General features: G+C 35.8%; 1 protein-coding gene across 1 annotated transcript in view; it reads right to left on the bottom strand.

The window, feature by feature from the left end:
* Positions 1–27,935, bottom strand: part of ADGRV1 (adhesion G protein-coupled receptor V1) — a 564,199-nt gene that overhangs the window by 519,410 nt on the left and 16,854 nt on the right. Inside the window, exons 2-4 of the mRNA XM_043593538.1 lie at positions 3,972–4,156; positions 1,784–1,933; positions 581–676 (exon numbers count right to left, since the gene is read on the bottom strand). Coding sequence (XP_043449473.1) covers positions 581–676; positions 1,784–1,933; positions 3,972–4,156 — 431 coding nt within the window. The remainder of the gene's footprint in view (positions 1–580; positions 677–1,783; positions 1,934–3,971; positions 4,157–27,935) is intronic.

Genomic DNA, 27,935 nt, shown 5'->3' with positions numbered 1-27,935 from the left:
TCTGTTGTTTTTAAGCCACCAGTCTACAGAATTCTGTTACAACAGATGCAAAAGAATAAGACAACATCCAAGTTACAGACCACCAACGGAAGTAACGAATGAATCAGGTGGAATGATCAGCAGAAGAACAGGACAAGAGACAGCCAAGATCACATAGGCCTCCTCAATCTTAAGAAATCTCAGGCAGAACAAATGGACAGTCTACAGAATATGGGATATGGATGGAGTTAGAGCGAATTTTATTTAACTTTCAAATGGCAAGATGATACCAGGTAATATCATGAAAAATAATTTAAAAATTTAATAACTACTGTGGTGCCTGGGTGGCTCAGTCAGTTAAGTGTCCGACTTCAGCTCAGGTCATGATCTCATGGTCTGTGAGTCTGAGCCCCGCGTCAGGCTCTGTGCTGACAGCTCAGAGCCTGGAGCCTGCTTCCGATTCTGTGTCTCCCTCTCTCTCGGCCCCTCCCCTCCTCATGCTCTATCTCTGTCTCTGAAAAATGAATAAACCCTAAAAAAATTTCTTTAATTTAATAACTCTTATCTAGCGACCACAAAATTGATCAGTTTGTAACCATACCATATTAAATGAAATAATTCCAAATGCATTGTCATTTGATAATATTGTCACCGTAACAGTCCTTGGCCATCCAAGCTTCACATTTGCTGAAGGTTTCTAAAATAAAAGCCCCAAGGTAAGTTAATAAATTAAAAATAAGAGGAAAAAAAGAATGATTTTAATAGAGTTTCTGTCTTTAAGTAATTGTTCAGACTATGAATAAAAATACAAGCATACTTTTAATGCAGATTAAGAAAATGTTTTCAAATTAAGTCAACATGGTATAGAAGTCCCAAATAAAAACTTTTCAAAAACCTGTAAAAACGATTAATCACTAAATCATTACAATGATAAGCAAACACTGGCTAGTAATGCTATATTATAATTACTCCAATCTCATTACTAATATAACAGAAAATTAAGTAAGCAGTATAAAATTCTATTCAAACGTGTTTTCTTCTCACTATAGAAGGTGCTGACACTTAAGAATTATTTACTTTATAAATTATAAAGCTAAATTAAAGATAAAATATTAAAACATTTTTTCTGATTAATAAGTGAAGAGTTTTCTACAACATTTCTATTGATATTCTACGGCAGCATGATATGCAACAAAGTGATATACAAAGGCAAAACAGTATTATTTCAAGTATCATTTTCATAAAAATTTTACTCATACCAATATAATCATTCTGAAAAGAATTCTCAATGCCCCTCAGAAAAATTAACTACAGCAGTGTTAGCAGTCATTACCTCAACCTAATAGATCAAGCCATAAAGGACAATTAAACCTTAGGCTATTCAAACATTTTTCCCAGAGCTACTCCAAAATGATTCTAAGGCACAGGGACCTCCCACTTCCAAGCCTGCTTTTTGTATCCCTCTCCTTTGAACTCAGAAGTCTCGGTCATTCTTTGTGCATCTGGTAGCAGGGGAGGGATAAAAGAGAAAAGAGCCAAAGGGAAGACAGGTTTTTCTTGAGCATCTGTCATGGCAATTCCAAAATAAGCTGAATGGATCCAGAAACTAACTGTAGAATCTTCTAAACAAGATTGTCTGAGGAAAAATAACCAGACCATTGAATTGCCAAAGAGACTGTCAGTCCTGACTTCTTTGAAAACCACCTCCAGTCTCTAGATTGGCTTATCTCTAGAGAAACAGATTTTTAAGCATTGTGAGGTTTCTGTGAGTTCAAGGTGGGCAGCAGGGGCAAGAAGGACTTACCTGGAATGTCAAGTGAAAAGTAAAAGTTTCGTCGGGCTCTGGCAAGTCATCATCACATACTGCTATGTACACTGTTCTATTTGTTTCTCCAACAGGTATAAAAGCTGCAGCATATGTGTCAAAAAAGTCACCAGTGTCATCTCCATACAGCTATCAAATGCAAAACAGAGACAGTTCTTAGGACAACCAAACTGATGCTAATTGGAGCCATCAACAGAACACACAGTAGTCATCAACTGACACTGATGTTTATATAACGGATGTACAAAAACAAAACAAATACTTAACAACCAATAAAAATCACCTTCAAAACACATTATTAAAAATGATTCTAAACAGAAACATATGTTTATGCTCTAGAAGGTAAAGGAATCACGACACAGAAAAGTAATAATTGCATAGCAAGTATGGATGTGAATTTTTTTTCTCTGCCTCTTGAATGATCTCAAGGGGATTACAGCAAACCTGACAAAAAAAAAATTGTAGCTAAAACTCCCTCAAAGAAGAAGTGGAAATAGCCTGTCAAAATACATCAGGAAAATAAAAATTACTTATGCTATCAGTTTCAAAGAAGTACTTTTTCCAGAACTGTCAAATGAAGTTTTACTTATATTTTCCCATAGTACCAATAAAGACTCAATTCTTTCAGCATTCCAAATTATTACTCATCACAAACTTTTCCTTAAGTTTTTAAGGCTTCATTCTACAACATCAGCATTGCTAACAGATTTTCAAGGGAGCAGTAATGATGAAATTATAAAGGAACAACTTCTTGTGCAAATCTAAATGAGGTTTCTTTTGCCAAAGAACTCAGAATGAATAACCTATCTACTAGAAAAAAAACCATGATTTAGTGCAAATAAAAAATGATGAACATGTTTGGGAAATTATAGTCAATTTCTAGTTTTCATTTGTAAAAATAAAGGTTAAATACTTGAGATATCCGAATAAGTTAAGGGTACCGAAAAACTTGTACTTATACAATCTTTTACTTGTACTTATACAGTCTTTTACAAAGCATTAACTATCAAGAGCCACTGAAACAAATAAAGAGAAAAACACAGTAACCCAACGCCAAAAACCATTTAACGATCCAAAGTATGCAAAAATCAATACATATGTAAACATTTTCATCAGAGCAGCATTTACAGCAACAAAAATTGGAAAAACCTCAGTGAAAGCCACGTGAAAAATAATTGGGAAATGATGATGCCACCATGGGGAAAAGCTGTGAAAAATGACAGAATCACCCCACAACATTCTTATGATACCATAAAAATTATGCATAAAAGGTTATCAACTACCATGTATACTCGTTAAAATGAAATAAGTAAATATATACACACATATTATAAATTAAAAACTAAAAGCAATGCACAAAGTTATAAAACTGGGTTTGTTTCATATTTTTTTTATATCTTTCTTTTCCTTTTTTATCTCTTTTTTACAATGTTTCACAATGTGATAATTTAACCCACTACTTCAAAACTTATTTTTGAAAAAAAATTTCAAGTATTTTGGGCCTCAGATACAGCAATATCCTTAGTGGTCATATGACATTACTTTCTGGTTACACGTAGACGCAGATATATGCACACTGAATCCATCCAATAACTAAACTGTGTGCAAGATAACCTGACAGTTTAACAAATCCTACCTAACCTGTACTTAAGTTAGTGAACTTAATTTCTCCCAAGCTTTCTGACAAAATTCACTTTTAATTTGCCATTACTTTTAAAAATTTTATGTATTTTTCCCTAAGCCACCTGAAATATATATCTGAGCAGAGATAACTGGAATCCAAATTACCCGAAGTAAATGTTATTCTACCTAGGAATACTTACTGATATCTTTTTTATTTGTTTTAAAATAAACATATGAACATTTAAAAATAATCAGTCTATATCTTTACTATTATTGCCACGTGCATATGCTAATTGGTACACCCTATAAACCTACAGGAAATATGAATGGAATAGTGTACCTACAAATCATTTATCATAATGAAACAACTCAGAATCTCAAGTTAAAAAAAATTAGGAAATATGAATGGAATAGTATACCCGAAAATCATTTATCATACTGAAACTACTCAGAATCTCAAACAGTTAAGAAAAATTCTTGTCGCTGAAACTAAGAAATGTCATATCATCTACTTCAGTAAGAACAGAGCTACATCATTTCTTACCGATACAATTGCAGTGACATTTGCTGGCTCTCCTATCCTTTCGATGACAAGACGAATAACTGTTGTACTTGTTTCATTAACTACAAATGTTGTCTGTCCGGCAAACCTTATTTCTGTTTCTCCAAACACATAAGGGATGAATAAAGCTGAGAGGAGATTTACTAATAAAGATGCAGAGGGCATCCCTATTAGGAAAAAAAGAAAAAAGCTTTGTTCACAAAACATACCTAATATATTTTCATTAGACCATGTTGCTACAGATATAAACAGTGAAGAGCTAGACGCTAAGGAACTAAGACATAAATACATCAAATATTAAACCATCCAACTTAAATATGGGATCAGAGAAATAAGTTTAAAATCACAATCTCTTCTATGATTATTTTTTACAATTCATAACTACTTTTTTTCTTTAACCTTATAACAAGATAATAGTTATCAGTAGTCTTAAACTTATTTATCAAATTAGGGTTTTTAAATTTTTTGACCCTCTAATTTATCCTAAGAAAAACATAAATCAGTACTTTGGAAATGGAATTAAAGCCCATCTTCTCCCCAAAAAGAAACTGTAAAATACAAGCCAACACTAAAAAATTATCAAGTCGATTAATGATCTTAATAGGGCCTCTTCATCTATTTATTTATCACAAAACTATGAGAGAACTCTTAAAACTGGGATATAAAAGCAGCTGAAGCTGAAACTTTATTAATAAACTGATTTCTTGGTTGTGTCTACTTTTTCCTGACATTTGTCTTACTTGAAAATGCTTTTTAAAATTTTTTAGTTATTGCAAGGAAATGCTAATGCTTTCAACATAAATTTCCAGGACCTAAATTTCTCCCATTCTACTACCTAAAATACTAACATCATTTCTTAGAAAATGTCTATGTTGCTTTAAAAGTAAATTTGGCAAAGTGTGTATTTCCTTCTTTTCCATAACTGTACTGTTTTCTTCTTACTTGAATGTGTGTGTTTATGACGCATCAATAGTGTTCCTACTTGCAGCCCAGTGTGATTCAAGTGCTTTCAAAAGCACAACAGTGCAGTGGCCCCTTGAAAGCAATGTTGTTTTGTAATGTAGATGTACCTCTAAAAATGTGAACAATTGATCTCACGGATCATTAAGATTCCAATGGATTATGTGAGCAGTCACACGAACATAACAAGTTCATGTGTTTTAAAGGAGAGTTGCATTATGCACTCAGTGAGCCAAAATGCTTCCTATTACTCTTTACCTTGGTCAAGAAGTAATAAAATTTTCATGTATGTGGTACTGCCACATGGCTACACGTGGCTTTGTATTTAAAACCACCAAATACATGAGATCTTGATATATTTTACTTTAAATTCAATTTTCTCAATCAAGTATATTCAAACAATGCAATCTGAGATTGCTTAATGACGTCTCACATAGTTAAAACTGCAAAATCCACAGGCAGGGATGCAGATGTCAGATGGAGTCCAGGAAAGAGACATGGGCCAACAGGACCAGAGATTCTGGAAGACTAAAGCATTTTCTACACCTGTGCCTTCTCTCTAAGAATGTTTCACCTGCCATGCGGACAAAGGGACTTGCAAGAAGAAATAAAACTTCTCTCTTCCCTGACTTCTAAGGCAGTAATGTTAGCCCAAAGAAAGGAAATGAAAAGAAGGAGAGAAAGGGAAGGAAAAAGGCAAAGCCTGAGTGAGGTAGGAGATTAGGAGCAATTCTGGGCCACCAAAGACAACTAAGATTTTCTGTGGAATTCTAAAGCCAGAATGATTTCACACCTCACTTATGACAAATAGTGGGAAAGAAATGAACTAGGAATGAGAAAGAGAATACAGAATGGAGGGGTGATGAGGCAGCGATGCGTAAGAAAAAGATCAACTGTGGTCTACTGTGATTTCAAAAGAAAAAAAACTCCTTGAACGTGAGATGTGATAGAATTTTGAGCTGACAGAAGAGGACACCTGAAGTTCTGAGTGAGAAAGACTGTAAGTGAATTACAGCACAACAAGGGGGAATCATGAACAGCTGGAGATGTAACTTCTCAAAATTTGCCCTCCATAAGAAACAAGTCAAATGTTTGTTAAAATGCTAACTCACGGACTCAAAAATTCTGATCCGGTGAATTTGATTGAGGCCCAGGAATCTACATCTAACAGGCAGCCCTTTCACTCTAAAGTAACTGGTCCTTAACATACATTTTGACATACACTGAACTAGAGTGTGAGGAGCATGTTTTGAAATGGATGTACAACAGACCACATTTGGAGCTATGAGTTAATTACTGATTTTTTCAATGCAATATGCTTGAACTTACTATAGAATTCCCCACATATATTTCTGTGTTTGTTACTATATTATATTCTAGGATTCCATATATCCTGAAGAAAAACTGCAATTACCTATAGAAAGAAACCAGAAAAGCTAATGCTTATGTAGTGTTGTTGTAGACACTTTATACATGATAACACGTTTAATCTTCACAACCTGTCTGTGAAGAAGGTACTAGTAGCATTAATCCCACTGATAGCTAAGGAAACTAAAGCACAGACCATCTAGTTAACACACGCACTGTTATTTAGTTAAGAGGACAAGGGGGATTTGAACCCAGCAGTCTACTTGCAGACTCTCTACCCAAAAACCATACTATATTGCCTCTTATATTCTATTCTTGCAAATCACATGTCATCATCTTGAAAAATTTAGTAGACTGCTTATGCTATATATTTTTACACATTCAAATATTTTAAACTCATGCACCAAAACTACCAAAAAGCTGTGTAAGTATCCTAAAAGCTGGCACATTATTATTTTAATAAACACTATATTTACTTAACAGAAACTGCAGTTCTCTTGACTACTTTAAATATTTAACAGCATCTTTTAACGTCAGGACCAATGAGTTCAAATGGTGCATTCTTGCAGTTTCCCAGGCAATTAGAGCTCCAAGATCTTGTGGTTAAGTCAGTAAATTCATTTTAAATTGGTGCACATCAGTGAGTTTTGAGATTATGTGAAATGAACAAACAAGCATGATTGGAAATGCCTCAAATTCTGTGACATCATTGATAATTGAATCTCCCCTGCTTTCATCTTTTCAACCTGTAAGAAAAGTTGCTGAGGCAAAGTTGGCATTCAATAGAAATTTAAAGATGAAGAAAAAGCTTTAGAAGTGAAGTTCCCATTAGAAGACAGGCATAATTACACAAATGCTGAAGTTTCTTTTTTAGGGTAACTAGGTATATTCTCCTCTATCATGCTAAAAATCCAGTCTTTGGAACTCCCTATATTAAACTCAGAAGATCAGCATTAGTGACTGACACAACACGTAAGTCTTACATCTATTTCAGGTCTTTCTTTCTCTTATTGGATTTAAGAAAAGTCTTACATGACCCATCAGACTACCTATTCTAAACTTCTTTATAAAATGAATTTCAAACAACATGTGTTTAAAGATGTGCTGAACTCATATTCTGTCATAACTGTAAAAAAAGAACTTTAGCATTATGAAGGCATTCCTCTGCTCTGCAGTGGCATGATATTCCAATATTCAGATCCTCTCTTTTCTAACTATCGTCCATGTTCTCCTCTTACCTTGCTCAGTGTGATTCAAAGGAAATCAAAGCTGTTCCTGCCAAAGATCTCTTATCTCTGAATAGATTTCTTATCGTGTTAAAACAATATGAGATTTATGTTACTTTCTTGCTTATTTCCTGATTTTACTATGAAATTTTGATAGTCCTGATCACACACAGGCACAAAGTCTTTAGTTTTTAGTAATCACTTTCAGCCTATCCAACAAGTCATCTAATTCCACAAAAAAATATTTTGAAATTAAAGTCAGGATTATATTAGAATAGTTGCTACAATGCAAATTGTTTGCTTTCAGAAGAGCAGATTAAAATTTGGTATAACATTTGTATACTGAGCACCTACTATACATTGTGCAACAAACACCCTGAACTAATCACTGAGGATATGAAGATCCACAAGATATGGTCCTTGGCTCCACGATAATCACAGCAATGGGCCAAAGTCAACAAAACAATTCTGAGAATCCTGCTTAAGCATAAGGATGCAGATTCCCCTTACTGCTGGATTCGGGATCACTTTGATTAGGGCCAGTTTCCTCTGAAGCCTGGAAAGGAAACCAACACAGCCAAAGACAGAGCCAAGAGGTAGAGAAGAGCCAAGTCCTGACAATCAAGCTTAGCTTCCTGAATCCAGCTTTACCCTGGCCTTTTCCAAAACTGGGCAATAAATTACATTTTTTGTGACAGCCAGCTTAGGCTGGATTTTTCTGTCACTTTGCAACATCAATATTTATCCATTAATCTCCAATCTGTGACACTATGAATCCACATCAGGATATACCAAGTGGAAGATCCCTTCTCCTCTGCTCTGACATTCAACAGCCTTAGTCTTTCTAATCTTCTGTGAAAGGATACCACACTAGCTATCTTTCCTGTTCCCATGTAATTATTACCACCATCTTCGATAGCTTTCCTTCCACTTTATTTAATTTTTTAATGTTTGTTTATTTTTGAGAGCGAGAGACAGAGTGTGAGAATGGGAGGGACACAGAGAGAGGGAGACACAGAATCCGAAGCAGGCTGCAGGTTCTAAGCCTGATGCGGGGCTCGGACTCAAACCAGAGGATCATGACCTGAGTCGGACGCTTAACCGACTGAGCCACCCAGGCGCCCGCCCCTTCCACTTTAAAACTGACAATGACTAGTAAGGAAATTTAGGACAGGCAGACAAACCAAAGAGGTCTTGACAATAATAGCAGGACAGAAGACAACAATGACTCTGTTCTAAAAAGTTAATGCATTCTGACTGTCACAAGGAACCCCAATATTATGCTTCTTTAAATTTGCCTGGCATTAATTTTTTTCTCTGCTTTTTTCCTGAATGTCTAACTGTCCTTTCTCTTTGGAAAACCTACTGGTATTCACTAACTTTATTCTCCATTTGGGTCACTTAGCACACAATGTATTAAATGTCATATATTATTATATTATATTATTATAATTATAGAATAATATATTATATATTATATTATAATATAATATAATATATTATATAATATGATATAATTATATTATTATATTATATAATAATATAATAATGTATTGTATAATATTATGTTATATATAATATAATAATATATTATATAATATTATATTATATAATATGATATAATATATAATTATATTATTATATTATATAATTATAATAATATATTATATATTACTATTATGTCATTTATAAAATTAAATGTCATATATACTCCAACACAGTATGTCACACTAACCACAGAATTCTAAATCCTGTTTACCTGGGATATGACCTTCCTCCTATCTTGCCTCTTATTAATGGGTACCTTAGGAAAGGTAGCAAATAGAGTATATTTTGAGGAAATGGGAATAGCCTTCTATTTTAAGTTTCAATAAGTCTGTAGAAACAGAATAGGATAAAGAATAAAATAAAGTACACAAATAAGAATCAGGACTCAACAGATGACAATATAAAAAAAAACATATTAAAAATAGATTTTGCTGATTTTGCAGTAATCAACTTTCTAACAAAACCTTCAGTCAATTTAAAAGTTAACTTTGCTGGGGGCGCCTGGATGGCTCAGTCAGTTAAGCACTGACTTCAGCACCGACTTCAGCGCCGACTTGCAGTTCATGGGTCTGAGCCCTGCGTCGGGCTCTGTGCTGACAGCTCAGAGCCTAGAGCCTGCTTCAGATTCTGTGTCTCCTTCGCTTCCTGCCCTTCCCCTGCTTATGCTCTGACTCTCTCTGTCTCTCCCTCTCTCTCTCTCTCTTAAAAATGAATAAACAAAATTTTTTAAAAAATAAAAGTTAATTTTGTCTTTTTAAGTTTCAGAATAAACAAGGGTACAACCTCTACGAGTGATTGGACAAAGTAAGATGACAAACATTATCAGTGTGGAATTGAAAGGATGCATTGACCTTTTGTTTCAGCTGCTGCCTTGTCTGGGCTGTAGCAAACATCTTCCCACGGTGTGACCACCAGGTAACTGATACTGAAAATATGATCCTAATGGCGAAAGGTTTTCTAGAATAGAATTACTTCAATTCTATTACATTTACTAATGGGCATTCTAAAGCTATAGAGTTTCTCCTATGGAACAAGAGAAGTTTCATCACTCATATCATAAATTATTCAGCCTCTAAGAATTCTTAATCTGTGTTATTTATATTTGGGTGAGTACTACAAAAAAATGTTTTCCTTCCTCCATACCAAAACAGAATTTAAATTTGCAACTTTCAATAAAAAGTAAGCTGATGTTACACATAGAGGAAATGTCAGATATTTTTAAGTGAAAAGGGGAGTAGTCTCTTAAAGTTATTTATATAAAGTTTATTAGCTTTATTTATTCAAGATTTTTATTTTATTCATCTTTAAATAACATATATATCCTGGCACAATATTAAGAAGGGACAAAAAAGGTAAATAATGAGAAGTAAGTCTCCCTCACACCAGCCCCCACCAGCCATATGCTTCTGCTATCCAGTCAATTACAATGATCAACTTTGTCTTTTCACAAGAAAGAATCTATGCGTATAGTAAGATGTATGTCTGCAGGAGAAAATTCCTGTGACAGATTGTTTTCTTCTGCATACAGACTACAGGAATCAGCACATCTTCTCAAGACGGTGGTTAACAGAGAGACAGATATTAGGGTTTGATGTAGACATTCATAATGCACACATATAATTGCCTCAACTACATGCCATCACAATTGCAGATCTCATCAATTAAATGATTATGTCCACTGATTTTCATGATACCCACTGATTCACCCTCTAGGGTGAAGAGACATAAATCTGGCAACTTGTACTTTCCTAGACAAAACATTGTCAAGTCTTTATTCATCAGGACTTCTTCACCTCTACGTGTGAAACACAAGAATCATCCAGGGATCCCTTTGATTTTATCCCCTTTGATCTGTTTGCTGATTCCATGTTTTCTTCTTTCTTGGTTTACTTGGTTTATTCTCTTGTTTTGATGGAGAGCACCCTCCAGTAACTTCCTAAGAAAGGCTGTGTAGAAATAAACCTTTTAAATCTTGTATGTTAGAAATTATTGTGTATTAATCTTCCACTTAACAATACTTCTATTGGGTACAGAATTTCTGGTGAAAACAATTTTCATTATTTTCAAAGCCTTGTTCTATTATTTTCAAACTTCCAATATTGCTGTTAAGAAATCAAAAATCATTTTGATTATGAAGTATTGTACATTTTATTTGCATTGTCTTGCCTCTGGAAGCTTTTTCTCCTTGTCCACAATGTTATGAAAATTTCAAAGGATTTTTCTTGGAATGGGTTTATTTTTGTTCATTTGTCTGAGTACTCAGTCAGTCCCCCTTCAGTCTGACACTCATCCTTCAAATCTGGACATTTTTCTTATATTACAGTGATTTCTCCTCCTTCCATTTTCACTGTTCTTTCATCCTAAAAACTCCTATTTTTTTCTTGGTATTCTGGGATTAACCCTTTCATTTTCTTATCCTTTATTCTAATTTCCAAATCTTTGATTTTTTTTCCCTGAGAATTTAATTCATCATTAAATTTCAATTCTACTAAAAATTTTTTTTATTTATACTATTGTGCTTTCAATTTCCAAGAATTTAATGGTATCCTGTTCTTTTTCCATTAATCAAATACCTGCTTTTATCTCTCAGAAAGTATTAATTTTTTAAAACTTTCTGTTCTCTTAATGGTCTCTGATACCTCTAAATTGCTTTGTTACTTAATCCCTGAGATCTATCTTCTACATAAAAAATTTCTTCATACCTCTGGTAATTCTTGGTTATCTGTATATGCTTAAAAGTAAGAGACTAAAATAATGATTGAATGCTCTGAATATCTGGGTCTGTTTATCTGCCCCATGATTAACAATCAGAGAACGAAATGAAAATTCAAAGTTTTGAGCATATGTGGGAGAGTGTAGCTTGTTAACTTGGGTGAATTTGAGTAAACTTTTTATTAGAAATTTTCAATTTTGGTACCTTCAGAAAAGACTAAGGGTTGATCAGGTTCCTCAAAGAAAAATCTTCCATTCTACTATTCAGAAGATACAGATATAACTACAAAGATTTCAGGAACCAAGGGCAGGAAAAGGACTAGAGTCTCAGCAATCAGTAATCATATGGTCATTTAATTTCCTGTATCTTTAGGGATCTTCATCCTTCATACATGCCTCAGATCCCCAATCAAGAAACCATGTTTAATCGTTTCTGGAGGGTAAACAGTAAAGCTGCAAAGAGGTGGAGGTGGGGAGGAGGGGTTAGGAACAGTATAGAATGGATGATAGATAATTCTAGGAATCTGACTACTCCTGGAACAGCTTTCACCTTATCTAGTTGTTTACCCAGCCCCACCCCCATAGTTTTAGAGGTACATGTTGCTACCACTTCCTATACTTTTCGAGAATTCTGTGCAAACTGGCTATTTCTTGGCCTGCTAGCTTATAGAGTTAAGCTGCTGTGTGTGGGTCTGCTAAGCCAATTAATACTCATCCATCTGCCTTCTGGCTCAAAAACCACATTGGTATTGTCTCCTATCTTCTTCTACCTTTGTGGGTTTATATAATTTTTTAAAGCCCTCTACTGTGAAGTTTTAGGTTTGGGAAGACCCAATATTAAAGTGTATATCTAAAGTTTTTATTTTCTTAAATATTCAACTATCACTTTAAATCCTGTCGTGGCTCTAAAAAAACATTTTGGCATCTCCCATTAACTGCTTCCAACGGTTTATTTTCATCGCCTTCATATTTTCAACGAATTTTTTTTTTTTTTTTTTTTTGCTTTCACTCTTCCACCTACTTTTGTATCAGTCACACATTAGGAGCCAAAATGCCTGGGATCTAGTCCCAAACTGGGTGATGCGTTCATTTCTTTTTTTTTTTTTTTTGTATGTTTAAAGTTTTCCATGATAAAAAAAGCTTTTGCAAGAAAAATCTTTAAAAACTCTTAAGTGTACTCAAAATAAAGTGCAAACTCCTTACCATGGACTGCAAGACCCAGTATAAACAGACCGTATCTATTCTATCAAGTGCCACTCTCCCCCTCACTCACAGCCACACTGAGGTTCCAGATCCTTGGATGAGTCAAGCCCTTTCTCACTTCTGGCCACAGCTGGTTACTCCCCACGCCTAAAACTCTCCTCCCTCCCACCTTTCACATGATCCTTTCTCATCCTTTATGTTTTTGCTTAAGTGCCATCTTCTCAGAATCATCTTTCTATTTTCTGTATGTAAAGAAATTTGTCCTCTGATATCCTTCTCTCAGCTTTTTGCTTATTTCATTGCACTTAATCACAATTTGCATTTATTCCACCTCTACCCTTAGAAGAAACGCACTCAGGACAATGACCTCACCCATTTTGGATACCTTTCGCATTTTCAGCACCAAACATGGATACAGAATTAAGGCTCAACGATATTGATCATTTTTAAGAAAAAGTATCCAAAATTTGGATACAAGGCAAAAAAAGCATGTGGCATGTAAGACACACACCGATGCAAGATTTAAAGAAAAGTACTTTGTTCAACTCAACAATTCTTTACTATTGATAAAAGGTTTCAGACTTTGTGAATTTAAATGCAAATCTGGAAATTTTCATGCAGTAAACATGCAAATAATTTTTGTCCAGTGAAAGAGATAATCCAGAGGCCATAGTTTTATTGCCCAGGAGGACAGTAACCAGTTTTATAACTAACCTAAAAATCTTATCCCAACATTCCTTTATTAATTTTCTTATAGTTAGCTCCTCAAAAGCTCTTTGAACCAGCATTAACACTTTCTTCGTTTCCTCACTAATGAGTTGAATAAAATCGTTGACATGTGCTCATCTTATACTTTTATGAGAGTAATATTTACCAGCTTGTGCAAAGTGTAATTCAACACAATCTCTCTCTTTTTTCTTTTTTCATTCTTTTTCTTATTTTCTTTTCCAAAAGAATAACCATTATAGAACAAATCACCCTGGCACATGCATAGGACTCTGGTTCCACAACAACCATTTCAGTAAACAATTGTACAACTTGAACCAGAATTTCCTGGAAAAGTAACATATTACTAAACTTACTAAATGAGGTAGGTAAATGCTTGATAGAAGACATAAAATCTTTTAAATAATGTATGTGGACTTCTGATTTCTGATTCCCAAAATAGTTAAGCTTAACATTTTCCATGAGACCATACAGTCCCATTTGCATGAGTCATCAACTAGATCACAAAAGCCATTCAAGCTGCTCATATTTGAATTACAAATGCTCACCAAAAAAACAGGAAGAACAGTAGGCAGAAGCTTCAACTCTAGGATATGTGGGGCTCTAGAAGGTTATAGGTTTCAAATGGGTTGTCTCTATCCCACTTTGCCAAAGCACAAAGTGAAAAATTCACTACACAAAATACTTTGAGGCAAATTCAGAAGCAATAAAGTCAGTCAGGATGTGTTCACACAGATTCCACGTCTGAGTGTGTTAAAGGTAACTCTGTCAAGGAGAAGACAAGCTTGCCTTTTTGCTCCTTTGAAATGTAAGGATCATGTGTCCAAATGAAGATTTCATGAACTACCATTAGATGGCACCCCTCCATCTTCAAAAACATGCTCTCTAATGATGAAAAAAAGTCCTAAGAATTTAAAGATAAATTTTTGCCACTTAAAACTCTTTGTAAAAATGAAATTTGCAATTCCTCATAAAAAACAAAAGCAAAAGTCACAAAACAATTTTACCGAAATTAAGACCTCACTGAAAACAGCTATAATTCATTTGTACTGAGATTCAGTATTACCTTAAAAAAAAAATTCTCTCAGCCACTTTCTGTGAGTTTCTTTCTATTCTGTACCTATTTCTTGAATATCATTTGCATTCATTGGAGAATCCAGATGCTGTCATTTCTAAAAAAAAAAATTATATGTACTCATGGCAGGTAAGGAAAAGAACAAAGTACAGAGTTTCATGTTTCATGCTGAAACCCAGAGGTTTCACGCAGAGAGGTCTAGAGACGTGTTTTTTGGCCAAACTGTGTTTACAAAATAATACTAAAAGAGTTTTTCCAAGATTTAAAATTTAAGGATGTCACATTTTTAAAAAATGGGTTTCTAGATTATTTTGAAAAAACTGAGTTCACATTTCTACATGACATCAGCTGGCTGGAGCTGAGCAGCCAACTGCTAATTAGAAAGAGAATTTGAACTCCAGTACCATGCCAATGTCTCCTCTACGTGGGACCAAATAGAAAAGTAAAATATTTCTTATATTCATGTCATTCAAAGGCAGAAAAATACATGTATACATGTCCAGACATACATATGCACACATACACACCTTGCAGGTTGCCCCCTAGAGAGTCCCAGGAATTTGATTTTAGAGGACAAAGGGAAAGCATTCCCGGCAGTACCTACTTGGGGATCCTACAATATTTGCTCTGAATCCTCTAGTTAAACACTGCCAGTGCCCCTGGGGATGCTGAGCCCCCAGTCACCTCTAGTCTCTGTCTTCTTCCATCTTTGCCATCAATGGACAAGTTAATCCACCTCTCTGGGCCCTGAGATCCCTCAACTGTTAAAGGGGGGAAAAAAGAACAGCTAAAGCACTGGGGTATTTGTGAAGCACAGAAAAATTCATTCCAGTACACCATGAAGTACCAGATTCCAGGCTCTGGACCTTCAATGTCCACATGGCCAAGAGACCAAAGGAAATAGGATTGGGCATCTTAGACTGTCCTGTGTGAGGCTCTCCTCCCACCCATCCACTATCACAATAACAACATTAGAATGAAAGAAGGATGTCTGAGGTAAGATGGAAACATCCAGAACCTAGGAAAGTTTGAAAAGCACAATGAAAACCCGCAATGGCACTTCAAGGTCTGAGGGGAAATGAATTACAATAATGTATTTGAAGAACAAAATGGTGGGATTCCTGATGTTCCTGGAATACTCGCAAAACTCAAACCAGGGGCACCTGCGTGGCTCAGTTGGTTAGGCATCCAGGCATCCAACTCTTGGTTTTAGCTCAGGTCATGATCTCACGGTCATGAGACTGAGCCCTTCATCAGGCTCCATACTGGGTGTGGAACCTGCTTAAGATTCTTTCTCTTCCTCTCCCTTTGCCCCTTCCTCATTCACTCCCACTCTCTCTCAAAAACAAAAACAAAAACAAAAAACAAACCTCAAACCAGAGTATCAGCTACCTCTACACACTGTACCTGGCATGGAAAGCACAGGTAGAAGAGAGAGCTGGGAACTTAGGAAACGCCTACCTACCTGGTTCCACCTATCACCCCAGAGAGGGAGAACAATACTTTTCAGAGTTAGAAAAACAAGTTTGTATTCTATCTGTAATGACTTGAGGTTCCTCCTGAATAACAAAAGGGTATAAAACACAAAAGACAGACTACTGGGCCTAAAGGTGTTGAGGTCAAAACTACCGTCACAACGGTGCTGTAGCAGAGGATCACCACACTTAAACACCACAAACGTTTATTTATTTTTTCAATTGAAATACACTTGATATATTGTACTCATTTCAGGTATACAACATAGCGATTGAACAATCACATACATTACAAAATGCCATGATAAGCATAGTCACTATCTGTCACCACCACAAGTTACAATATTATTGACTATATTCCTCATGCTGTACTTTTACATCTCATGACTTAACTTTTATAACTGAAGTTTGTACCTCTTTATCCCCCTCACCTATTTTGCCTATCTCACCATCCTTCTCCCCTCTGACAACCACTAGTTTGTTCTCTATGAGTCTGTTTTTCTTTCTTCATTTGTTTTTCAAATCCATTATCTAAGTAAATCATACGGCATTTGTCTTTCTCTGACTTATCTAACTTAGCATAATACCCTCTAGGTCACACTGTCCTGAACACCAAGACTTCATTCTTTTTCACGGCTAAGTATTTATATTGCATATATATACCACATCTTCTTTATCCATTGGTCTAATGATGGATCCTTGGGTTGCTTCCATACCTTGGCTACTGTAAATGATGCCGCAATAAACATAGGGTGTTTATTTTTCTATTTCTCAATTTTTCTAGTGTTTTTGTTTTCCTTGGGTAAATACCCATTAGTTGAATTACTAGAGTATATGGTACTTTGTTTTTAGTTTTTTGAGGACCCTCCATACTGTTTTCAACAATGGCTGCACTTACATTCCCACAAACAGTGCATAAGGGTTCCCTTTTCTCCAAATCCTCACCAACACTTGTTATTTCCTGTCTTTTTGATGCTAGCCATTCGGCATTTTTTCATACATCTGTTGGCTGGCCATGTGTGTGTCCTCCTTGGAAAAATGTCTAGTCAGGTATTCTGCCCATTTTTTCATCAGATAAGTTGTTTCTTTGAAGTGCTGAGTTGTAGGAGTTCTTTGTATAATTTTGTATATTAATCCCTTATCATTTGCAAATAGCTTCTTCCACTCAGTAGGTTGCCTTTTTGTTTTATTGATGGCTTCCTTCACCATGCAAAAGCTTTTCAGCTTGATGTAGTCAGTCTCAATTGTTTATTTTTGCTTTTGTTGCCCTTACCTGAAGAGACAGATCCAGAAAAACACTGTTAAGACTGATGTTCAGATTACTCCCTATGTTTTCTTTTAGGAGTTTTATGGTTCTAGGTCTTACATTTAGGTCTTTAATCCATTTTGAATTTATTTTTGTGTATACTGCAAGCAAGTGGTCTATTTTCATTCTTTTGCATGTAGCTATCCAATTTTCCCAAAACCGCTTATCGAAGATACTGTCTTCTCCCCATTGTATATTCTTGTCTTCTTTGTCACAGATTGACTATAGAAGCGTGGATTTATTTCTGGGCTTTCTATTCTACTCTATTGATCTACATGTCTATTTCTGTATTAGTACCATAGTATTTTGATTACTACAGCTTTACAGCCTATCTTAAAATCTAGTATTTTAGGCTTTGTTTCTCCAGCTTTGTTCTTTCTCAAGATTGCTTTGGCTATTCAGAGTCTTTTGTAGTTTAATACAAATTTTAGGATTTTTTTTTCTCTAATTCTGTGAAAAATCTTATTGGCATTTTGATAGGGATTACATTGAACATGTAGATAGCTTTGGGTAGTATGGACAATATTAATTCTTATAATCCATTAGCATGGTATATCTTTCTATTTATTTGTGCCATCTTTGACTTATTTTATCAATGTTTTTAATTTTCAGAGTATAGGTCATTAACGTCTTTGGTTAAATTTATTTCTAGCTATTTTATTCTTTCTGATGCAACTGTAAGTGAGATTGTTTTTTTTTTTTTAATTTCTCTTTCTGGTATTTCATTAGTAGCGTATGGAAACACAACATTTCTGTATATTGATTTTGTATCCCACAATTTTGCAAAATTAACTTACTAGTTCTAATAGATTTTTTTGGTGGAGTCTTTAAGGTTTTCTATATACAGTATCATATCAACTACAAATAGTAAGTTTTACCTCTTTATTACCAATTTGGGGGCCTTCTGTATCTTTTTCTCGTCTGACTGCTATGGCTACAATTTCTAGTAATATGTTGAATGAAAGTGGTGACCGCAGGCATCCTTGTCTTCTTCCCGATCTCACCAGAAAAGCTTTCAGCATTCCATTATTGAATACAATGTTATCTGTGGGCTTATTATATATAGCCTTTGAGGTATGTTCCCTCTATACCCACTTTGTTGACAGCTTTTTACCATGAATAAATGTTGGATTTGGTCAAATCCTTTTTGTGAATCTATTGAAACAATCATATAATTTTTATCTTTCATTTTGTTAATGTGGTATATCACGTTAATTAATTTACGGACATTGAACCATCCTTGCATCCATACACTAAATCGCAGCTGGTGGTGAATGAACATTTTAATGTATCACTGAATTTGGTTTCCTAATATTTTGTTGAAGACTTTTGCATCTATGTTCATCAGGAATATTGGTCTGTAATTATTTTTTTTTGTAGGTCTTTGTTGGCCCTTGGTATCATGGTAATGCAGGTCTCAAAGAATGAATTTGGAAGTATTCCTTTCTCTGATATTTTTGGAAATAACTTGAAAACAATAGGTATTAACTCTTTTTTAAATGTCTGGTAGAACTCATCTGTGAATCCTATACTTTTGTTTTTTGGGGGGCTTTCTGAATAGTGATTCAATTTTGTTACTAGTTATTAGTCTGTTCAGATATTCTATTTCATCAGGATTCGGTCTGGGAAGATATTCTTTTTTAAATGTTTGTTTATTTTTGTGTGTGTAAGAGAGAGACAGAGAAGAGACAGGGTACAAGCACACAAGCAGGGGAGGGACAAAGAAAGAGGGAGAGGGAATCCCCAGCAGGTTCCATGCTGTCAGCGCAGAGCCCAATGTGGGGCTTGATCTCACAAACCAAGAGATCATGATCTGAGCCGAAATCAAGAGTCAGATGCTTAACTGACTGAGCCACCCAAGCCCCCTCCAGAAGATATGATCTTTATTTATTCATTTCTTCTAGGTTGTCCAATTTGTTGGCATATTATTTTATTGTAATAGACTCATAATTTTTTGTATTTCTGTAGTGTCACATATAACTTCCCCTCTTTCTTTTCTAAATTTATTTATTTGAGTCTTCTCTCTTCTTGGTTAGTTTGGCTAAAGGCTTATCAATTTTGCTTATCTTTTCAAAGAACCAGCTCTTAGTCTCATTATCTTCTCTATTGTTTTTCAATCTCTATTTTATTTCCACTCTGACCTTTATCATTCTCTTCTTTGTACTAACTTTGGGCTTTGTTCTTTTTCTAGATCTTTTAAGTGTTCACAAACCTTTTAACAACCCAGCTTGTGCAGAGCTACCACTATGGTTTTATAACATGATTTCTTTTTCTCAAAAATTTTTTTTGATGTTTATTCTTGACAGACACAGAAAGAGACAGAGCATGAGCAGGGGGAGGGCAGAGAGAGAGAGAGACACAGATTCTGAAGCAGGCTCCAGGCTCTGACCTATTGGCACAGAACGTGATGCGGGCTCAAACCCACAAACTGCAAGATGGTGACCTAACTGAAGTCAGCTGCTTAACCAACTGAGCCACCCAGGCGCCCCTTATGATTTTTTTTTATTTTTTATTATATTTTATTAATCCTTTTAGAGAGAAACAGAAAGCAATCTGGGGAGGGTCAGAAAGAGGGGGAGACAGAATCTGAAGCAGGCTCCAGGCTCTGAGCTGTTCAACACAGGGCTTGAACTCACAAACTGCAAGATCATGACCTGAGCCAAAGTCACACGCTTAACTGGCTGAGCCGCCAGATGCCCTATATCATGATTTTTTTTAATAAATATTTATTATTTTCACAATAAAATGAGAAAACCACAAAATATAGTTTGACTAAAGTCAATACTTTGTTTAGGTACCTAATATCCTTTTTCTGTTCCAGGATCTCATCCAGGATATGTTCCATTTAGTTGTCATGTTTTCTTAGGCTCCTCTTGGCTGTGACAGTTTCTCAGACTATTTCCTTTTTGTTTTTTATTGTTTATTTATTTTTGAGAGAGGGGGGACAGGGGCAAAGAGAGAGGGGGACAGATGATTCAAAGAGGGCTCTGTGCCAACAGCAGAGAGCCCAATGTAGGTCTCAAACTCTTGAACTGTGAGATCATGACCTGAGCCAAAGCTGGACACTTAACTGACTGTGCCACTCAAGCGTCCCTCTCAAACTTTTCTTATTTTTGATAACCTTGATACAGTTTTGAAGAGTACTAGCAGGTGTTTTGCAGAATGTTCCTCAACTGAGACTTGTCTGATGATTTGTCTCATAATTAGACTGGGATTATGGGTTTGGCAGGAAGACCACAGAGGTAGATTGACATTCTCATTACATGATATAAAGGTATGTACTATCAACATGACTTATCACTCCTAGCTGAGATAGTGTTTGTCAGGGTTCTCCCCTGCAATGTTAATTTCCTCTCTCCACCCTTTCTATAATATACTTTTTAGAAGGAAGTTAACTACGTGCAGCCTACTCAACCCTTTTTAAAATAACTGTATTGCTTTCTTTTAAAGGAAACAAGCTCAACTTCCTTCCATCCATCATCTACTTATTAAAAACTGTACCAACACCAAAACATTATGTACATTTTGTAATGTAAATCTATATGACATAGCAGTGGAACCTAATCAAAATATATAGGGACTATGTATGGCAGTCTGATAGAATTAATGGAATACAGAGTCACTATACCATGAATTTATGAAAAGTGCTGCCAAATGGTTATCAATTTCAGATTATGCTTCTCAATTTCTCTGAAGTCATATCTACCTAAACTCACTCTGTTTTCTGTTAATAAAACTCTTGATTATATTATCCCAAGTTGTAGTAATGCTTATGTGCCCTTATTTCCCAAGGTTCTAGCCACCTCCAACAGACATGTGATTTCTACCATATTTTTTGCAACCAGTTACTTCAAGCAATTGTAACATCTCCAGCAATATCACTTGCAAGCCATTTTCTAGCCTCATAGGGCCTACACTGTCACCAGAATTCAGACTAATGGACTGGTTGGTTAATGCCAATCTTCATGCTAAAGAAAATACATCAGGGCCTATCAGCTGTGTCCTTAGAGTACTCTGCTGCTTACTAGCTGGACAACTTTAGGCAGTCATTTAACTTTGTGAGTTTACTTCCTCATCTGTAAAATGAAGTAGTAAGACTACTGATTTTGGCTATTTTGGCCTTGGATTTATTTACCAAGTCCACAAATTTCCAGCTTTCTAATTCATCACTTTCTTCTTTAATCTTTAGCAATTTCTCTATCCTGATTGGTTTATTAAAATATTTTCTTAAGATTCATAAATTGATACTACCCAAAGCAATCTACATATTCAACATGATCCCTATCAAAGTAACACCAGCCTTCTTCACAGAGCTATAACAAATAATCCTAAAATTTGTATGGAACCAGAAAAGACCCTGAATACCCAAAGCAATCTTGAAAAAGAAAACCAAAGCAGGAGGCATCACAATCCCAGACTTCAAACTATACTACAAAGCTGTAATCATCAAGACAGTATGGTACTGGCAGAAGAACAGACACTCAGATCCATGGAACAGAATCGAGAACCCAGAAATGGACCCACAAACGTATGGGCAACTAATCTTTGACAAAGCAGGAAAGAATAAACAATGGAATAAAGACAGTCTCTTCACCAAGTGGTGCTGGGAAAGCTGGACAGTGACATGCAGAAGAATGAACCTGGACTACTTTCTTACACCATACACAAAAATAAACTCAAAGTGGATGAAAGACCTCAATGTAAGACAGGAAGCCATCAAAATCTTCAAGGAGAAAGCAGGCAAAAACCTCTTTGATCTTGGCCACAGCAATTTCTTACTCAACACGTCTCTGGAGGCAAGGGAAACAAAAGCAAAAATGAACTACTGGGACCTCATCAAAATAAAAAGCTTCTGCACAGTGAAGGAAACAATTAGCAAAACTAAAAGGCAACCGACGGAATGGGAGAAGACATTTGCAAATGACATATCAGATAAAGGGTTAATATCCAAAATCTACAAAGAACTTATCAAACTCAACACCCAAAAAACAAATAATCCAGTGAAATGGGCAAAAGACATGAACAGATATTTCTCCAAAGAAGACATCCAGATGGCCAACCGACACATGAAAAAATGCTCAACATCACTCATCATCAGGCAAATACAAATCAAAACCACAATGAGATACCACCTTACACCTGTCAGAATGGCTAACATTAGCAACTCAGGCAACAACAGATGTTGGTGAGGATGAGGAGAAAGAGGATCTCTTTTGCATTGTTGGTGGGAGTGCAAGCTAGTGCAGCCACTCTGGAAAACAGTATGGATGTTCCTGAAAAAACGAAAAATAGAACTACCATATGACCCAGCAACTGCACTACTAGGCATTTATCCATGGGATACAGGTGTGCTGTTTCGAAGGAACACATGCACACCCATGTTTATAGCAGCACTAGCAACAATAGCCAAAGTATGGAAAGAGCCCAAATGTCCATCGATGGATGAATGGATAAAGAAAATGTGGTGTGTGTACATATATATATAATGGAGTATTACTCAGCAATCAAAAAGAATGAAATCTTGCCATTTGCAACTACATGGATGGAACTGGAGGGTATTATGCTACGTGCAATTAGTCAGAGAAAGACAAAAATCATATGACTTCACTCATATGAGGACTTTAAGAGACAAAACAGATGAACATAAGGGAAGGGAAACAAAAATAATATAAAAACAGGGAGGGGGACAAAATAAAGGAGACTCATAAATATGGAGAACAAACTGAGGGTTGCTGGAGGGGTTGTGGGAGGGGGGATGGGCTAAATGGGTAAAGGGCAGTAGGGAATCTACTGAAATCATTGCTTCACTATATATTAACTAATTTGGATGTAAATTTTAAAAAATAAAAAATAAAGTTAAATCAAAAAAAAGATTCATAAATTGAAAATTAATTTAGTTTTCATTATTCCTTCCTTAAAGCTATGGTTTTGCTCCAAGTGCAGCTTTGACTGTATCTCATAGGTTTTGATAAGCTGAGTTTGTGCTGTTGTAGTCTAAAAAGTTTATTACTGCAGATATTAGTTTCTTATAATGCAACTATTACTTAGAAGAGTTGAGGTTTCTCTCATTTCCAAGTAGAAGAGTAGTTTTTTATTATTTATTTTTGTTTAAACAAAAAGTAAACTTTAATTTTGCTCTTAACATTCTGTTTTCTGGTGATTACTTTCACTTATTAACTCTGACACAAAACAGAATTGTTTGTTTAACAATGACACATGAAAAAAAAATTTTGTTCTTTGGTCTTGCTGAATTTTGTTAAGGTAAAGTAGTTTCTTTAAAGTAACCACACTGGCTAAATATATGATATTCAGATGAATTAGGTAAAGTGCTAGACAATCACTTGTGATCCAGCTAAGTAATTCCTCCTCCATATTTGCAAAATACTGATGTGTCATACAATCTACTGTCACTGCAGGGAGCCATTTTCCTTTTATTTTTTAATACTTATTTATTTTTGAGAGACAGAGAGAGACAGAGCATGAGTAGGGTAGCAGCAGAGACAGAGGGAGACCCAGAATCCAAAGCAGGCTCCAGGTTCTGAGCTGTCAACACAGAGCCTGACACAAGGCTCGAACCCACAAACCATGAGATCGTGACCTAAGCTAAAGTCAGATGCTTAACCAACTGAGCCACCCAGGTACTCCTAAGGAGCCACTTTCCTAATTTAAACAACATACTTTTTATTGATTTTTATTTAAGTAATCTTTACCCTAATGTGGCATCCAAACTCATAACCCCAAGATTAAGAGTTGCATACTCTTCTGACTGAGCCCTCCAGGCACCCCTAAACAAAATACTTTTTAGATATTCAATCCTTTCACTGGAAAATTTTCAAATTTTCCACAGGGCCTCAAAAACTGTACAAAATTCTAATATTAATAAAAGCCTTAACTTGAAGCCAAAATATCTGAACACCCTTTACTTTTTCCCCAACTTCTTTTTTTTTAATTCGTATTCATTTTCCTTTTTTTTTTAAGTTTATTTATTTATTTTAAGAGAAAGAGAAAGAGAAATCATGCTAAAGTAGGGTACAGACAGAGAGAGGAGAGAGAGAATCCCAAGCAGGCTCCACGCTGTCAGTGCAGAGCCAGATGAGGGGCTCGATCCTTCAAACCACAAGATAATGACCTGAGCTGAAATTAAGAGTTGAAGGTTTAATCAACAGAGCCACCTAGGCACTCCTACCCCAACTTCTATAATACTCATGGCTTTGAAACCTATAAAACCTAAGCTTGAATTACAAACATTTCCATCCAAGGAAGTTTGAAACCAATGACCTTACAATATTATTTCTCTACCTGTCTCATAAACATTGAACTTGTGAGAAATAGATTTACTGTCATTTCAGTATACCACAATGTTTGTCAATATACTTGTATCCCTAAGGAAAATCACTGAGATTGAGTTTCCCTTGCTGTCCAGTTACATAAGTAGTTTATAAATAAAAATTGTAAAATAAAGCCTAAAATCCACTTTTGATAAACCTCTATAATGCTTGGTACAATTACAGAAGTACCTCTACCCAGCAGGTCAAAATTTCCAAATGCTAAAACACTCCACTGACTCAATTAAACCCTGGTAAACACGCTTTGAAAGTGCCACTAACTCCAGAGCAAACATTTCAGGCTGGTTTTTTGTTGTTTTTTTACTGATAAAAAAGTTAATAACATCTATCAGAATACTCAAAAATTCTATGGCACAGTTTGAAATCTTTCTGGTTAAGGAAAGCATAGGAGTTTATCAGTAACAGATCACTGGAATGGGTCTGAGCTGTATAAAACATTTTACAAGATGTTGTGGTTTTTCATTTTATTTTTTCTGATTTTTCATTTTAAATAAGATATTTGGTAGGTTTGACTTAAATTCATCTTTATAGAAAAGTAAATGCCTAATAATATATTGGCTGTACTCTCTCTTATTTTTTTGTTTTATAACTATTATCTGTACTTTTCTCATAACATCTACTCTAACTTCTCTTGTTTTTTTTGTTTGGTTTGTTTTGTTTTGATTTCTTACTTTTTTTTTTTTTAATTTTTTTTTTCAACGTTTATTTATTTTTGGGACAGAGAGAGACAGAGCATGAACGGGGGAGGGGCAGAGAGAGAGGGAGACACAGAATCGGAAACAGGCTCCAGGCTCTGAGCCATCAGCCCAGAGCCTGACGCGGGGCTCGAACTCACGGACCGCAAGATCGTGACCTGGCTGAAGTCGGACGCTTAACCGACTGCGCCACCCAGGCGCCCCTTGATTTCTTACTTTAAATGTCCACTCTTTCAGGTGTTTCATGGTCATCATTTACTGCCTACACATATTACAAAGTTAAATGTTTTTCTTCTTTTCTTCCTCTTAAAAGATAGTGTTTATTTTTGTTGTTTTAAATGTAGTCCAAACTCTGTTTTAGTACTATGCTGAGTGATGACAGGGTTAAATTTGATTAAAATTTTCTTATAGCTGTGATGTAATGAAAAATATTAATTCCTTGGAATCATCAGTCTGTAACAAGTATGAACTAGTCCACAACACTTATGGTTCAAATATCTCACCAGGACATTATTTCTCCAAATTAAATTAAATTCTACTCAAAACACCTTGCATCACGCTGGATGGAAATCTAGCTTTACCTCTTGGAGGTCCCTTATTGCATGCTCTAAGAATTCCAGTGCCATATGCATTCCTAAAGGAGGTATGGTATCTCCCAGACAACAGTGATCCAGCTGCCATGGAGCCTCAGCACCCAGTGCCCTGTCTGAACCCGGTCCTCCTCCACTAGGCCTGCTGGTGTCTGTGGCCCTCACGCCACACACCTCCTCCCTAGGCCTGCTGGTGTCTGTGGCCCTCACGCCACACTGACCTCAGCTCCTGGCATACGTCAGCACTATCTTTCAGATGAGGGCCACACAACTGCCTAAACCACTCTTTAGTGCGGTCGTCAGGCCACACTGTTCCTAATCAGCTCACTCCAGCTATAGAGTTTAGCGCAAAGCCCTTCAAGAGCTTAGTCTTTTCGTTCACGCACACAAGTTTTAAAGAGCTTAAAGTAAACCCATGTGTGGCATGTGGACCCTACTGACAGTCTTAGCTGTGGCTGTATCTAACATTCATTCATCATTCGGCAACATTCAAAAAGTACTCGCTGAGTGTCTACAATGTGCCCACTGTCTAAGGCCTGGACACGCAGCAGTAAACATGACCAAAATCAAGACATTAAAATAGAATTTCATCTTGAATAAGTTTTTTTTTTCCCTAGGTAAAGACAAGTTAAATCCTCTCTATATCAGTTTTTACCTCCCAACTGTACCCTCCAACACAGATATATGAACAGTTACTGGGAAATGAATTGTACACATTTATACATGAGAAATCAATGTTTATTCAGAATTCCGATCAACATTAACTGTCCACTTCTGAATGTTTATATTTCAGAATTTTCCTTCCCTCAGAATTCTCTCTTCCTCCATCTCCATAGACTGTCTCCAAAAATGCAACACCCATACTTCTAAGAGTAACACACCATCCATACTTCTAACTCATTCTTTCACGTTTCTTGAAGACTTTATTCTCTTTTATCTCTCTACCTCTTCTCTTCCTCTTCTCTTCTCCCTCCCTCCCTCTCTCCAGTCCTCCCGGTCTTTCAAATTCAGTCTTCTTACCTGCGAACAATCCCACAACCTCAGCCTTGCATCCTCTTCAAGCTTCCATCTCAACTCTATCCATCCTTTCAGTATTAAATTTAAACTTTCTGTCTGAGAAATCTCAGCTTTTCCTAGTCCCTATAAAAAGACTTTAAATTCCAACTTTTAAACTTTCACATAAGCTCTTAGAAGTATGTTTTCCAAAGTGTGTTCTATGCAAAGTTATGCCACATTTTGGCCAAACTAAACATGGTTTGTGAACTATGTTTAGGAAATAATATTTGTATGGATACAATATAAACTTTCTTAAATGTTCAAAATACTTAAAGCAAAAACAAGTACTAAGAAGGCCTAAACACAGACTTAACTTTAATCCATCATTTTTCAAATCTATAATGACCACAAAGCAATTTTCCCCTATTGGTATCTACTTACGTCCTACAGAACTAGACTCATATTGTCAACTACCCAGACACTTCCATGTAGCTACCCCACAGTATCTAACAAACTCTTTTAACTACAGTAGGTAATAATCCTTGTTTTCTAAATTTGTTTTAATGTTTATTATTTTGAGAGAGAGAAAGGGGGGGAGGGGCAAAGAGAGGGGGAGACACAGAATCTCAAGCTGGCTCCAGGCTCCGAGTTGTCAGCACAGAGCTTGACATGGGGCTCAAATCCACAGACGGTGAAATCATGACCTGAGCTGAAGTCGGA

This window comes from Prionailurus bengalensis, chromosome A1 (assembly GCF_016509475.1).
Source record: "Prionailurus bengalensis isolate Pbe53 chromosome A1, Fcat_Pben_1.1_paternal_pri, whole genome shotgun sequence".
Taxonomy (NCBI): domain Eukaryota; kingdom Metazoa; phylum Chordata; class Mammalia; order Carnivora; family Felidae; genus Prionailurus; species Prionailurus bengalensis.
Note: the sequence above shows the minus strand (reverse complement) of the source record. Positions and strands in the feature narration are given on the sequence as shown.